The sequence below is a fragment of the Apis florea genome, unplaced genomic scaffold (assembly GCF_048593485.1).
Source record: "Apis florea isolate Af1SG1 unplaced genomic scaffold, ASM4859348v1 contig_3326_pilon, whole genome shotgun sequence".
Classification (NCBI taxonomy): domain Eukaryota; kingdom Metazoa; phylum Arthropoda; class Insecta; order Hymenoptera; family Apidae; genus Apis; species Apis florea.
In genome coordinates, this window is record NW_028256739.1 from 328,421 (window position 1) to 344,073 (window position 15,653).

The 15,653-nt window shown below is 36.5% G+C and overlaps 1 protein-coding gene across 1 annotated transcript in view; it reads right to left on the bottom strand.

Annotated features, from left to right (window-relative positions):
• RhoGEF3 (Rho guanine nucleotide exchange factor 3) overlaps positions 1-15,653 on the bottom strand; it is a 137,262-nt gene that overhangs the window by 14,407 nt on the left and 107,202 nt on the right. Inside the window, exons 9-10 of the mRNA XM_086911639.1 lie at positions 12,383-12,497; positions 4,142-4,269 (exon numbers count right to left, since the gene is read on the bottom strand). Coding sequence (XP_086767765.1) covers positions 4,142-4,269; positions 12,383-12,497 — 243 coding nt within the window. The remainder of the gene's footprint in view (positions 1-4,141; positions 4,270-12,382; positions 12,498-15,653) is intronic.

Here is a 15,653-nt window from a genome sequence, read left to right on the forward strand (position 1 = left end):
CTTCTTTCTTTTTTTTTCTCCCATTCTATCTTCTTCTTCAACCCTTTCAACGCTCATGACTCCACGAAATCGGTAGTACACCGCAATCTTCTTGTATTTCCGGAGTTTCAAAGAAATCGTGTCGATCCGCGATGGATCCGTTTTTCGCTCTTTGCGAGTTTAAAAGAGTTCCAAAAGACGACAATTTTCTCTTTTTCTCTCTTTCTTTTTTTTTTTTTTTTTTGATTACAAATATCGTTGAAATCGTGATATGTAAAATAATTATTGTATATAATTAATAAATTATATAACTAACTAAATAAGATAATTATTGAATTGAGAAGATAGTTATAGATTATAAAGTTTTTTGTTTTTTAAAATTTATCCATCATTGAAATAATGAAATGAACAAAAAGGAAAATGGAAAAATGAAAATATAGAAATAATGAAAGAATATATCTTGAATATTATTTTACTCTTTTCATTTATTAAAATATACCTCCCATTTATCTCTCGTAATATTATTCCAATTGTGCAAGATATGCATTAACATTTTCGAAAAAGGTTCCATGAATATTTGTAAAAATATCGCTAGAGGTTGAAAATGAGGAGTCACGTTCCCGGCATTATTACTTTTCACGATGTTCCTACCGGTTTGTCGGCAATCTCTTCTGTCATTTTCTTCATTTTGTTACTTTTATGTAGCTAGACACGTGGCACGAACACACGATAACTCTGCTTTTTATCGGTCTACGTTCAAATCTAGTACACGTGGGTGGCACGTACTCAACTTTTGTGAATGCTACGTAGGAGTTTCGATCTCTTCTGGCAGTGTTTTCACTAGAAAACCGATCATTAATTCATCGATCATATCATAAGTTTTTTCTCGATTTTTCGAAAATAATTTAACTGTATCCAAAATTGTAACACATCGCTTGTTCCATTTTTGTAGAATAAATTTTTAAATGGCTTATTATAAAATTAAAATTATCATCATATAATTGGAAATTGATATGAAAATTTGTTTGCATTGTTATATTTTTTTTTTTTTAAATGAATTGCAAACATCAAGAGAAACAAACGTTAATACAGAAAAAAATGTATTGTCTTTTTATATGATTAATAGGGAAAATAAAGTTTCCTATGTTCGTGAAAGACAAGAATAAGTTTCTTTTGTTAATGGACAAGCAAAGCTATGGAATAAAGTCAAAGAATATTAAGACGTAATATTCTTTCTTAAACGATGTTAAAAGACACCACAGGTATCTCTTCTTCGTCTTCCCGTTGAATATTACAAATTTAAAATGCAAATTTAAATAATTTTTAAATAAAAGTATCTTTAGAAACGTATATAAATTTGAATTTTTTAAATTAAAATTCTGTTCATTTAAATATTTAGTTTGGAAATGAAATTTAAACTAAAAAATGTAAATTCTACTTTCTGGTGAAATCAAATCTGAAAAAATCAAACTCGAAAATATTGACTTTTACAATTAAAGAACGAAATTTAGCCCAAAGTTAAAGGAAAAAAATTTTAATTAAATCTCCACGAAATGATGTTTCCTCTCTTTCGGATTCATCCCCTTATCTCTTGGAATCTGGAATTTTAAATACAAAACGAGTGAATACAAACGAATGCGAGTGAAGTTCAGTTCGTGGTGTTAAACGGAGCGCAAGTGGAAGCGAAGTGACTTGGCCAAGCCATGAATGGAGAACTTACCGTTCTCCAAAACTTCAAATTAGAATAATACCCAACTGCGACTCCAATTGTTGGGAGGGGGGAGGATTCCAAGTTGTGAGAACTTTCGAAGCGAAGAAAATTAACGTTCCACTAAATTGTTATCGCTTCGATAAAACTATGACTCGTTTCCACCATTCAATACTTTCTAATTGAACTAATAACAAAGGAATATTTTAGAAAACATTTTTCTTACAAATTTTAACACAGCCTGATAGAAAATTAACATTCCAAGTAAAATACTTGTCTAAATAAAATTTGCATTAGATAATTTAAGTATTATTATCCAATTATCCCTTATGTCAATATTCAAATATCCTTTTATCTAGGATTAAATGTAAAACTTTGTATCTTTCCATTATCAAATCCAATTGAATCACTATTATTTGGTATATCGATTACTAATCTCGAAGATTAGTAGTAGAAAATTATTATTTAAATAAAAAATGGAACGATATTTATACTTGAGTTTCGTATAATTTAGGATAGAAAAAATCTTTCAAAAAAAAAAAAAAAGAAAAGATTAATTGAATTTTCTTTCAATCAATCACTACTAGCAGACAAAATGAAAAAGTGTCGCTATTACTTCGGTCGATTTGCCTGAGAGAGTCACTCGTGAAATATTAACAGGGCTTGTTTTGGGATGAAACAGACCGGAAGCAAATGTACGCCCCCGTGAAAACTAAAGAGGATGTCGCGAGAGATTTTCTATTCAACTGGTAATTAGAGCAACGACTGGATGAATGTTCGTCCAGGTACAAAGTCGATGGAACCGAGCAGGGTCATTCGAAGTAACGTCTTTATTCTTGTCTCGGCAAACAACCCCAACTGCGAGACACACCGAGGGGATCAAGAGGTCACGATGGAAGGCTGGAAAGCAAGAGACGAGCCACTTCAAACGAACCTGGATCAATCCATCACCTTTGATCTATATTTCGCTCTTCGATCAACTTTTTTTTTTTTCTTCTTTTCCTTTTTAAACTATTTTTACCTCTTTTACCACGATATCGATAACACAGCAAAATGGAAATTGCTGCTCATTCAATTTTGATTTATACGTTAGATTATATCCTTTTTCTTTGTAATAAAAAGTAATAAATAATTATACGTATTTGTAATTGTCAAGTAACCAGGAAATTCTGTAGTCTCTTTTATGATATACATATATAAAAAACTTGATCTACAGACAACTGTAAATAATTATCGAAATTTAAATTATTGTGAATTATATGTTTCTATATCCAGAATTATATATTTCTTGGTAATACCTATTATCCAAATGTATGTATAATACATATCGATGATTAAAATCAAATAACTATCGTGAAAATAAAATTTATATAATTACATTTTTATGTAATAAACAGAAATGAATGTTATTAATCTTCTAAGATCTTCTTTTCCAACTACAAAAAGGACGACAAAACTATCTTGGTTACCTAATAATAATGACCGTCTTTTGAAAAGCGACACTCGATTCTTTTACCTAGTTTTTATAAGGTCACTCTCGCATTGTTCTCTTAATTTTCAGTCAAGTATCTCTACTTGTTTGCTCCCGAGATTTATAATAGTAATTTACACTGAGTTCGTTCATTATACCGCATTATGTTACCAAGATTATATTACGTTACGTTGGAAATTGTTGGCTAGCTTCTCAAACGAGTCCTTATTAAAAATATATAAATTCCCCCGTTTATTGTATTCACAACCGAGGAAGCCAACTCTGTAAAGCTTCTCCAATATTTGCAGATACAATATTTTTCGTCCAAGGCAAACACAACTTCCTAAAATAGGGAAATCTCCGTGTTGAGCCTACTAGGCATGAAACGGACAGGTTTCATACCTTATCTGCCGCACACCAGCTGTACACGCGAGGCAAGGTGACAGAAAATGAAATGAAAGCGCGCCCAGCAGAATTTTGAAATGTCCACCTAGTTCGAGTGAAATATTACAATTTTGCGTTTTTGTTTTTCCACTGATGGACGACTAAATAATACTTTTGAAAAAGCCATATTTTTAGAATGTAATCACGAAAGATGATAAATCATTCCAAAGAGAAAGGAATAATAATCCGAGATACACAATTTCTAAAAGATCGATTCTAAATTCGAAACACTTTACGAACATCTTATTAACACTATGTCTTCGAAAATATATTCGATAGAAGATAAAAACGAACAACAATGAAAGACAATACAGCAAACATTTAAAAAAAAAAAAAAAAAAGAAATAATCCTAAGCATATCGACCTAAGCTCGAAAACTTGCCAACGGTAAATTACATCGAAAGGATCACGAGAATGAAGATTCGAGACTTATCGTTCGACGCGACCCGAGGACATTCGTCGATAAAATTCAGTGAGGGGAATAGCTCCCCCAGGATATCGAATGGATTATAAAAACCGATTCAAAAATAACCACTCACCTTTCCACATCACGATCCAAAAGCGCAGGCGTGCTCGACGCTTTGATACGCCTCTGCGCCTTGCTCAGCCCAGGAATCCGTCTCCTATCCTTTCCAGAATACGCGTTCGATCGTTGATCGTGGAGCGGCTGAAACATAATCGAAATCATTTTACACGTCATGTCGACGCATAATTGCACGTTGCACCCCCTTCCCCTTCTCTCTTTCTCTGTTGGCACCAAAGATACCAATAGATGCCAAATATAACCCTTGTGATAACCTCCCGCGCGGGAAAGTTGGTCGGACGTCGATCTATTCCCATGATTCGACACGCACGAGCGCCCCCGATCGCTCCTATCTGTATATGGCTTATCGAGAGATCACGACTCGGAGGATATTAGACGTTCAACGTGTATTTCGTTTAGTGAATTATTTCGTAAGCTCGATGTTACGCCGATACACTGGGTCACTATGCCTCCCATTCACGGGATTGTTAAGTTCTTCTTCAGAATGAATAATAGGATGCGATTCATAATGGATCGTATTGTGCGGGCGAGATAATGACGTTAAATACGTATACGGATTCGATCGGCGATCCCCGCTTTGGAATCGTGGTGTAGAAAATGGTTTTCTTGTATTGGAGATTCTAGATTCGACGTGATCGTGAATTGTATAGATCTCTTAATTATGATAACTGTTATCGTTTTAAAAAGTTCGAAGTATTTTTTTAAATTAACGGCGTATTCATCCGTGGAAAAGAAATATTAAGATGATATAATCGATAAGATTGCAAGCGTTGAAATATAATAGGAAAATTGGAATTTTTAGTTTCGAAATAACTTTAAATCGATGAAAATAATAAATATATATATATATATATATATATATATATATATATATATATATATATATATATATATATATATATATATATATATGTATCGAGGTATCGAAATATAAAGGAATGAGAATTTCGTGAAATATTATTGGCGAATTTTATTTCGCGATGGAAATTCGGAAATGAAAGGGGTAAAAATGGCACGGTGCCACCAAGCTTGATTATATCTGCGATCGTCTCCTCCCCCGGATATGATGTTTTGTTAATTAACAATCATTTGTATTCGAGACGACATTTTATTCCTTGTTACCCATGTTTCGAATAAAATATTCAACGTTACGAACGTGTTATCTAATTATTGCCTCGCGACATGGTAAAAGGAAAATCTAGCTTAGCGTATCGATACTTCAAAACGTTCGAACATACGATAACGTATGGGAAGAAAGTTTCTAAAACGTTTAACGATCCGGTACATACATTTCAGATTAAGATCCATATTGTAGAATTAAACGTGATTTTTATCGCGATTTCTTTTTTCTATAAATAACACGTAAACTCTGGAATAAATATATAAATTTTGTACGAAATACGTTATACAACGTTTAATATTAAATAAAATAATAAATGTTTAATTAACTTTATCTTTAAAATTATTTAAGATAACGTAACAGAACAAGCAACAAAACAAAGTTAAATGCTTCATTCGAGTAATTTTTTTCGAATGGAAGTTCACCTTTAATATTATCCAATTCTGCAGGATAGCATTGTATGCTGAATCTATGCAGTACATGTACCACAGTGAAACCCATGCAGCATTGCTCTTTCTGACGTCTGTTTGCTTCTGTATGTACATACCCACACATAGTACATATAGAAAAGCTGCCAGTCGTGACTGTACGAGTTCGATTCGGAAGCGATTCACTACAACCAAGGATATACTTTCTACCCTGTTCTCATTCCACATTTTTCTATTAAAAAAATACATACTTGATAGAAATATATCGACGGGAGAACTTCCATTCTCTTGTGTTATCATTGAAAATAATATTACCTTCGTCCATAAAACGACAAAACGTTTCTCGCGGGTAAATTTAAACCATTATCCTTTTATTCGGAACGAACATTTCGAATATTTTTCGTTTTCTCCGCCTAGGATTTCGACAAAAATTGGTTTACACCATTCGGGAAGGTTCTCACGTTAAACATAATGGAAAAATGAAATAGGGCCGCCCCCCAATCGTTCCCGCTTCGTGGAATTACTTAGCAGTTGAATATTTCGGGGAGGTAACGGAATCGATCGGTGTGTATCCACCTTCCGATTTTCTAAACGAATTCGGACCACATTTCAGTCCACTCTCGCGTTTCTATACCGAAGGGAGGTCGAGAAGTCACTTGACTCGTCGAGAGAACGAGTTATTGTTGGCTGCGAAAGAATTCACCCTTACCGAAATATCTCGATGCCATTGTCTCCCACTCTTAATTACAAACAGTCCACTCGATTCTGCTTCCCTTTATTGCCTCGTGATTCGTTTTTTTTTTCCTCGCTCACACCTTTTCTTTTTCGAAGAAGAAATTTCGACGTCAAACGAATTTCCTTCTTATCTCCTGATTCGTACGAATATCTCATTTATGGAATATGATATATTCCATAAATTATGTAGGTTGATGAGCTTTTTGTTAATAATTTCTGATATTTTTAGAGCAGGCGAGTACAAAACGGTGGTATACAAGAGAGAGAGAGTCCCAGTTCTGAAAATTGCACAGAGGAGAAAAGTCGGTTAATTGGATTGCTAGATGAACCAAGATCGAGCTATTCAGGTCATCGGTGAAGTAGTCCGTCCTAGGTGTAATATTCGAAAAAAAGTTGTCGCTTATAATAAAAAAACAAGCTAAATGTAATAATAAGTAATTAATAATGATAAACAACTATCTTGCCTAAATTTGAAAAATAATACGCAGGATAATTGAGTTAAATTATACGTGATATTTCGAAGAAACGGACACGTGCGACTAAAACTCGAAACGATTCTGATTGAAGTCGTGGCTATCGATCATATCAAAACGATTGGAAAATCGAAAATTTCCCGATTAAGATTACACGCAACGCCAAGGATAAACCTTTCAAAATATGTTACTAAATAGCCAGGTTAGAAGAAATATCGGAGAAACAGATAGGTGGGAACCGCGAAAAATGTTTTACAGCGTTGAATATGCATAGACCGTGCAACCATTCGTGCTAACCTTTAATTAAAACTTTTAATTAAGGTCGACGCGAGAAGTTCGATGCTATCGAACCGCTTTGTGTCTGTACTCTTTCTTCGAACGTGGCTCTCGCGTGTCGAAAACGAACGAAATAAGAAAAGAAGGAAAGAAAAGTTCGATCGATTCGTTCACGATTTGATTCGAATTGAAAGCGATTCGATCGAGCGCGGCAAAGAACGGAATGGCCTCCTCCTCATGAAAATATTAGCTTTTGTCTCGATACCACGTTCACGAGCGGCCATTCAAATTCAAATTTATATACATCCAACTTGGCCAATTCGGGCACAAAACGATTCCGCCACCCGGAAAATATGCATTGACAGTGTTTGCTTCTGTTGCGGTACGCCACGATTCAAAATCACGGACAGAATCACTGACCAAAATTTGAATTTACATTCGTCGTTTATTGTCGTTTTGTTAACCCTTTACTTTGAAGAACGATGAGTTTTTGGTGGAAAAGTTTATCGATGGTGATTCAAAAATTTAAATATTCCGAGTTTATTAAGATATTTAAAAATTTTTTCACATGGTGAAGAAATCGCGAATTTAAAATTATTTTTAGCGAAACGAACGTCAATTAAAACCATTAATGTATTATATACTTTATTACGTAAAGTTTTCACATTTTGCAAAAATAGATGATTGACAATTATTCCTTCGTCACTCATTATTTATCGATGGTATGTAGCGCAAATTTAAAGCGCTATTTTCATCCTAATAAATATCAATTAAAATTGATAAATTGTCACTCTACGATACAATATCAAATATCGACAAATATCTCATAGATTGCGATTAAATAAGTTCCAAATTATCCATTAATTTCGTATTCTACTTCCAATCGAAACAATGCCCCTAATTCATTTCACTTTCGATGTTTAAAACGGTCAAATGTCGATTCTGTCTTTCTCTCTCTCCTTTCCGAATCGATCCAATAATTGAAGCGGTTCCAATCGTCGGTCGAAAATCATTCAGGAGGTTCTATCCGGACTCGACAGAATTTTTGACTCGGTTAATTAACATTGATCCGAGAGAGCATTTGCTTGTTCCTGGTGTTAGATTCCTAACATGCCCAGTAAATCGATAATTGGAAGTTGCCGAGGTCACCGCCCAATTATTCATTCGTGTACGATTTTGGTGTCATGGAACGATCCGGACGAATTCTGATCCCTGCTCGATTAGGCATTCGGTAGAGTTATTCTGCCGGAAGAAATTCGGATTTAACAAGTGTACAAGCCAATCAATGCGTGCTTGTTTGTCCACGGAATCGAATTCGATTATCTTTTCGTTCCTTTTTTTCTTTTTTTGTTTCCTCTCTTGTTATTTAAAATTTAATAGAAAATAAAAATATAAAAATAAAACGTTTCTTTTGTATCATTCTTAATATCTATTGAATTTAAAATTGAATTAAAATTAAAAATGCGCAAAGGAATATTAATGGACGATTGACTTACGGACTATAAAAATTGTCGGAGATATTTGACGTCGATAGTTTTGCAAGTTCGTTAATTAAACATCAATCGAGAAGAAATCGCGAGATAGCGGCGGAAAGGGTAAAGCCGAGAAATTATTTTCAAGGATAGAACGTCAGACGTTCGATCAGCTAGACACGCGATTCGTAATTTCCTCCGTCGAAGTGAATGATAGAACGGTCGGATGAATAATGGCTGGCGAGTTCGACGTCTCAAATATATATATATAAATATATACGCGGCGTGAATATACGTTGTTTACATACGAATGAAAGAGCTCGAATATTCCCGTATATTTCTCGACACAATAATATTATATTTACTTTTATTAATTCGTTCGTATATATTTTATTACTTTATACTATTACGAACGAATTATTAAATTTCGTAATGGAAATTATTGAAGAAGAAGAAATTATTCTTTCTTTTTCCTCTATTATTTTTTTCAAGTGACGAGGAACATCGAAGAAAATTAACGAAATTAAAAAATTAATACAAAACGAAAATTTTAAAGAGAGAGATTGCAATTCACGTTGCACATAGATCGCAGAGGGATAAATCTTGTTAAAATCTTGCAGCGTTTCCATGACCAACTTTTCCTATTCTATTCCGTGCCTAGGAAAAAGCTACGACTCGTCCCAGTTCCTAGAATCATTTCGTATAACAGGATTGGAGCTTTTAGTATATTAGATAACTTAGTCGATGATAAAATCACTTGAATCACGTATTTCTTCAATTATTTTCACTTTTTTATTGTACGTACATATATATATATATATTTGTTGTGCAATAGCATACCGGCTCTATTAATTAAGAAAAGAGAAAGGAAAAATTCGATATCAAAAGAATCGCAAGACAGCCGACAGAATTTCATTACTCCTTCAATTACAAACCAACGTTAGAATTAGAGCGTGTTAATACATATCGATTGCATTATTGCGTTTGGATATACGTGTGCAGCGTATCTACGTTGCTTCCTACGATATGCATCATTCGCACCGACACAACGAACAGGCATACCTGTTCGTTAACGTTACTGGTAACAATGTCGTGTCGAATCGACTGTATCTATAACGCTTATGCACAGATCATTGTCAACAAGGGACAAGCATTTAACTGACAATTAAATGGACATCGACATTGTAAATTGAATTCGCGGATTCTGCCTGATTATCTCAACGATTATCTTAATTTCGCAGAATCACCTTCTATCTTGCAATTCTACCATCGAAATGTCGATTACTCGAAATTAACAGGAATATGATCCCTTCTCTCAAAGATGACGATGAATTTAAACTTCGTTCAAATCTCTATTCTCTTTCTATCTTATCATTCCTCTAAAATCAATCCTCTTTAAAACCTTTCAAACAGGAATATTTTAACACCATATAAAACGCATAACCGAATTTTAAAGACAATGGAGACTTGATTTATCCCAGCCTCCGGATAAAAACCATCCATTCCAACATCGATTTCCCCTCCCCCGCGATTAAAAGATATCCGATGAAAAGCTTTTCGACACGCTTCGATCGTCGCCCGAGGCGCTCGATAATAAAGTCGTATCCACTTCTACGATGCTGCGTAATCGTTTCAAATTACCTCCAAGATAGGATGGAAACGGATGGCACACCGTGTCGGATGCTTCGTTCCTCGGCATTTCAAGCAGGAAGTCACGCCACGGGTTTACGATAACGCGTTTAAAATTTGCATCTCCGCGGGGGGAATTCCACGGCACGAATCCGGAATGCAAGCGTCTCGCGATGATCTGGGCCGATCGAAAAACGGGATCTCGATCCTCTCGAGCTCCCTCCCAACCGGAAACAAACCGGAAACGGCCAGCGAGATTCTGAGAAATCTACGGAAGCCTTATGGAAAACGCAATCGATATAAACATCGTGGCGTAGAACGGGACAATAATACGTCACGTGGCGTGCTGCGATCAATTTTTGAAGCGTTGGAATGTGACACGCGCGAAACTTTCGTCCGTGGAAAGGTTAAATTGGTTGGAGGAAAGAAACGAAGGGATAAGAAGGAGGTTAGAAGTCGATAAGTTGCGACGGTTTTGATAGATACCCTTAGAAAAGGGGGAAACATAAGGGAGGGCGTTTTTATAAGAGTGATTTATGGTTGGTCTTTTTTGCGAGATGGTAAGAAAAAAAAAAGGAAAGGTTTTTTTCTTATGTACGAGATTACGGGATTGGATAAATTAATTTACGATAAAAAATGTAGGTTAGCATGAGATTTCGTTGCCGCGAATGAAATATTTTTATTTCGTACGATATTCTTTATCTTTCTTTGAAGAAATACTTTTTTCAAATTCAGATTCACACGAATCCCCTGAAAAATTCGAAATATTCGCAATCACTGGAATTATTCCAATCTATGATCCATCCTCTTCATCTATTTCTCTCTTGAGAATCATTTTTCTCAAATTTAAACTCAATCCTATCAAAATTCCTAACGAATGATCATAAGGATTATTCAATATATTTATAACAGGATTACTCACGAGATAATTAAGTTATGTTTGTCTTTAAATATTTAACGCGCCACATCTTCTCGAAAAGTTACACGCTATTTTCATTTCGTGTCGTTGTAAGTTTTAAGAATTAGGATTAAGGTTCACATTCCGCTAAGGGGCTGATCCTTTCCAGAAACTGCAAGCAAACGCTTTTAGCACCGAAAAACTGTGAAACGTTATAAAAGCGGTTCCAGGAACGCTGTCTTTCTTCCTGAGTTTCTTGGATAAACTTAGCAACAGAGGTCTAGCCGTTGGTGATTCGGGTCAGCTTAATTAAACTCTGGGATGTTTTATCCGGACTAACTGTCGCATTGTTGTAAGTTCGCGGATTTATCCGCGACGATTGTACAGAGAATCGGGAACAGAACAGCTCCTGGTGGTAATTTATCACGTCTGAGCGTGGTATTAATTGGGATCGTTATAACGCTATATGTCGCTACCATTTCATCCACGCTCGAAAATTTCCAACGCGATAATATACAGCTGGATCCAAAGTTATTTCCCCTCGTCCGATTCGCGAATCACTAATTCTCATTTTTTCCATCAACACCTTTTTCTTAAATGTACAATTAAATTATGTAACAGGTGTTATATTAAAGATGAAAAAAGAAACTGTTAAAATGTCCGAAATGGAAGAAACGAAGAAATATTTTCAGTTGATTAATATTGGACGATTTCTCCCTATGTTAAACTCGAGGCTCGTATAATATTATAACGTTACCTGTGAAAGAACGATTCGGGAAATCAGTGATAATTTTCTGGGAAACAGGGAAACGGTAGAAAACGTTTTATCGATCGAGCAAGGAGACGATATAAGAGGGATAAAAAGTTCAAGAGAGCCGCTCGGAAGTTCTCCTGGGAAAGAAAGTTGCGAGAGGTTGTCGGTGAATCGGCCACGAAACTTATAAAAGAAAGAAAATGTGGCTGGTATTCGAATGTTTAAAACATTTGAAAGCATTCTATCGCCTCTTTCTCTCTTATTTTTTCTTTTCCTTTTTCTTCTTTTTTTTCCTTTTCGAAAACATCGACGAGGGAATGGAAACAGTTATCGATAACGAGTCGAACGTTGATTGGCATAGGGTCCCAGGAATCGGGAATATCATAATTAAAAGAAAGAAAGAAAGAAAAAAAAAAACGATTCAATTTCCGGCAGGGATTGGAATACTCACGGAAACAGGAGCTGTGTGAGGCGTGGCTGCTTCCTGCGTGTGGTGAAGTCGACTGGGACTGGGGCTCGACCTTTGGGAATTCTGCCCACGCTGCCAGGATCCTCCTTTGTTATTGCTGAAATCAAATTAAGTTTTATATACGTAGCAGATATGACAGTTGACAGATGAACAAGCTTCGCACGAGAGAGCAAAAGTTGTGGCGACCAGGAACTGGCCCCGCACACGTACGGTACAGATTCCACGTTGTGATTCAACGTTCACCTTTGACACGATCGCGGCTTTCACATACACACGCGAAGGGGCAAAAATGGAAGCTGAGCGAGCGATTAGATCTCTCGATAAATTATCATAGGGCAAGTGTTGTCATGGTGGCAAAGGTAGTGGGTAATAAATTATTGCCGGTTGAAGGTCTCCGCGTGTGATTTACACGTTCGACCTGCCGATAATCGCCCTTCGGAGATGCCGAATGTATTGCGCCCGACAATGATCTACGAGCGGATGATCTATGAGCGGAGGATCAAACCTTGGAGATCCTGTTGTCTGATGCCTGATCGTTGGACGAAATCAACGTATGAAACGTTTGTTGCTCGTTCCATCGGTGAAAATCCTATTTGATTTATAAACTCGTTATCGCCGATGCTTTCTACTCGATGATGCTCGTAGCTGTCGTTTTTTCTTCACTGCATACCCACTTTCGAGAGTCATAGGAAGCAGTGAACATGTCATATAATGGATTTATACGTAGCGCCTCGAACTACTGTGTTATGAACGCGGATTTGATTTGCCATTTTATATATATATGTATAGATTCTGCTCAACATTGGTAAACATCGAGACGAAATTACACTTTGCACATTTCATCAGGTATACTTCAAATCTCAAGAATTAGGGAATTCGAGAAAACTAGAAATCTCCAAAAATCTAGGTATTAGAAATTCATTCATTATTGTAATAAAAAGTTAAATAATGCGAGATCGTTGCGTAGATCGAATAGAATTCCTCGTTTCATCCGTTAAATTAGAAACTCGCTCGTCACCGATATTGCAACAAACGTCTTCTCGAGGTTGAGAAGGAAGGCACGTCTGCCGTTTCTAACCCGACAGGTTTGATCCGAAACCACTCCCAGTCCACGAGAAGAGATCAGCCGAGAGTCGGCCGGGAACTACGTAGAAAGTAGAATAAATCGATGAACTTCTGTCGTGATCCTTCAACGGAGGACGACTCGGCTGTCGATCAACCGGCGGCGGAGCGTGTGCAAAAAATTCGTTTCGCCACGATGAAAATCACGTATCTCTCTCCCTCCCTCTCTCTATCTCTCTCTCTCGACGTTGACACCCGAGACGCGTGCACAAGCTGCTGCACTTTGCTCGAGCACCGTTGCTCTTTTCTCGAGTCGGTTGTCGACCGACTCTCGTCCATCGAACGGCCCGTATCGCTTATCACGATCGCCGATAATGACGTATTAGATCGGAGTGAAAGCATCGTGGGAATTGATCGGGTAGCGCTCGCGTGCCCTGGACAAGCAGGAAGCGTTCGACAGCCGTAAGTAAGTAAGGTCACGTCAAGGCAATAGGCGGGACGATTAACGCCATTAACGTCCGACTTTGTAAGCTTTCCCAGAAGAAACGAGCGGTGGACGGATTTCACACGGGAAGCTTGTTATCCATCCGATTTTTTTTCCTCTGGTAATTTGTACGTGGGATCGGTTCTGGAAGAGCCGTGCGATTTATTTAACGGCCACGTTTGAACTTCGACTGTGATTGTCCGGCTGGATAGCACGAAGTTCAATTTGCTTCGATCAAATCTAATGTTTGTGCTTTGTTTCTTTTTATATATAACATAAGAAGTAATTATATTTGATACATATCTTGCAGATTTGAATCTGTTTAATGATATACAGTTTTAATTAAAGTCTTCTCAGTTGTGAAGAACGTAGCAAAACATAACACAGCATCTTTACGAGTATCGATTGAACTTAAAATGCTAAATTTTGCTAAATATCGTTTCAACAAGAGTCTCAGGACCTGTGCTCATAAAATATTCTCCGAATGTTCGAAACTTGGCAATCCGTATTCGAATCAACTTGTGACACGCTTTTAAAAGAAAATCCGCTTGATACATATCTCGTCATTAATTCCATATAACGTGGTATAATCTTGGAGTAATATTTGCCAAGAAGAGGGGCCGAAGAGGGCAAGAATTTCTAGCTCTCGTTTCGGAAATTGAGACATCGAGACGTCTCTAATGAATCATACGTATATATACACGTACACTCGGTTGAATATTAGTCGCGCCAACTTGCCGCGAGTATTTCACGTATTTCACCGCGCCTTGACTAATCCAGTCGTTATCAAGAGTTTCATAATCATCAGCCACGAGACACGTATGCGCGAACGAGGCCGGAATATTGGCCGGTTTTCGTGTAGAAAGTGGAAGGAACTCGGTCAATATTTCCAAGGCTCGTGTATACGAAACGATTTCCACGCCATCCATCGCTGAGACAAATCACCGCGGGGTCCTTGGATAAATATCTGCAGGAGACTAACTACACGCGTTTGTACTTATAATTATCTCGATTGTTTGCCGCTTCGAAATCGCTAATTCTTCCGGCGACATGCTTCGGTTTCCCAGTCGAGGAAATGGGATTGGCTGGTACCCGTTGCAATTTTAATAGAACGTCGAAAATTACGTTCTATTTATGAAGGTGAAAAATATTTATCCGAGCGGTTTTTTTCCCCCTGCAAAACGGAGTGAACTGCGATATAATTACAGTGTTTTGCAATAGTCCAATTAATGTAATAACAATCTTTGCTGACCCAAATTTTATTACCAAACTTGTTTTGAACGAGAAATTTTAATAATTTTAGAAACTCGTAGGGATTTCATCAATTAATATCGTTCAAGAGCGTCTAGGAGTCGCGGAATGGAGAAAAATAATTTTTGCTTTGAAAATTTGAAAGCGAGGATGAAGAATAGCATGGAAAATTATTCTATTCTAAATGGAATAATTTATTGAGCAGCAGAGAGACGAGGAAAAGATGATTTCTTCAGAGAGATTGAATCAAAGATATTCAATTTGGATCGGAGTAGATAAAGGTCATTCACAGTCGGACAAATTTCGGTGGCGTTTAATGGTAAGATTGTATCACGCTGTAGGAACGATTAAATAATTAAGAATGAATTTCACAATCGAAACGATTGTTTCATCGCGTGGTAAAATTCAAACAATGATCGATTCATCGTGCTCTTTGTGTATTTGATGATCAAATTC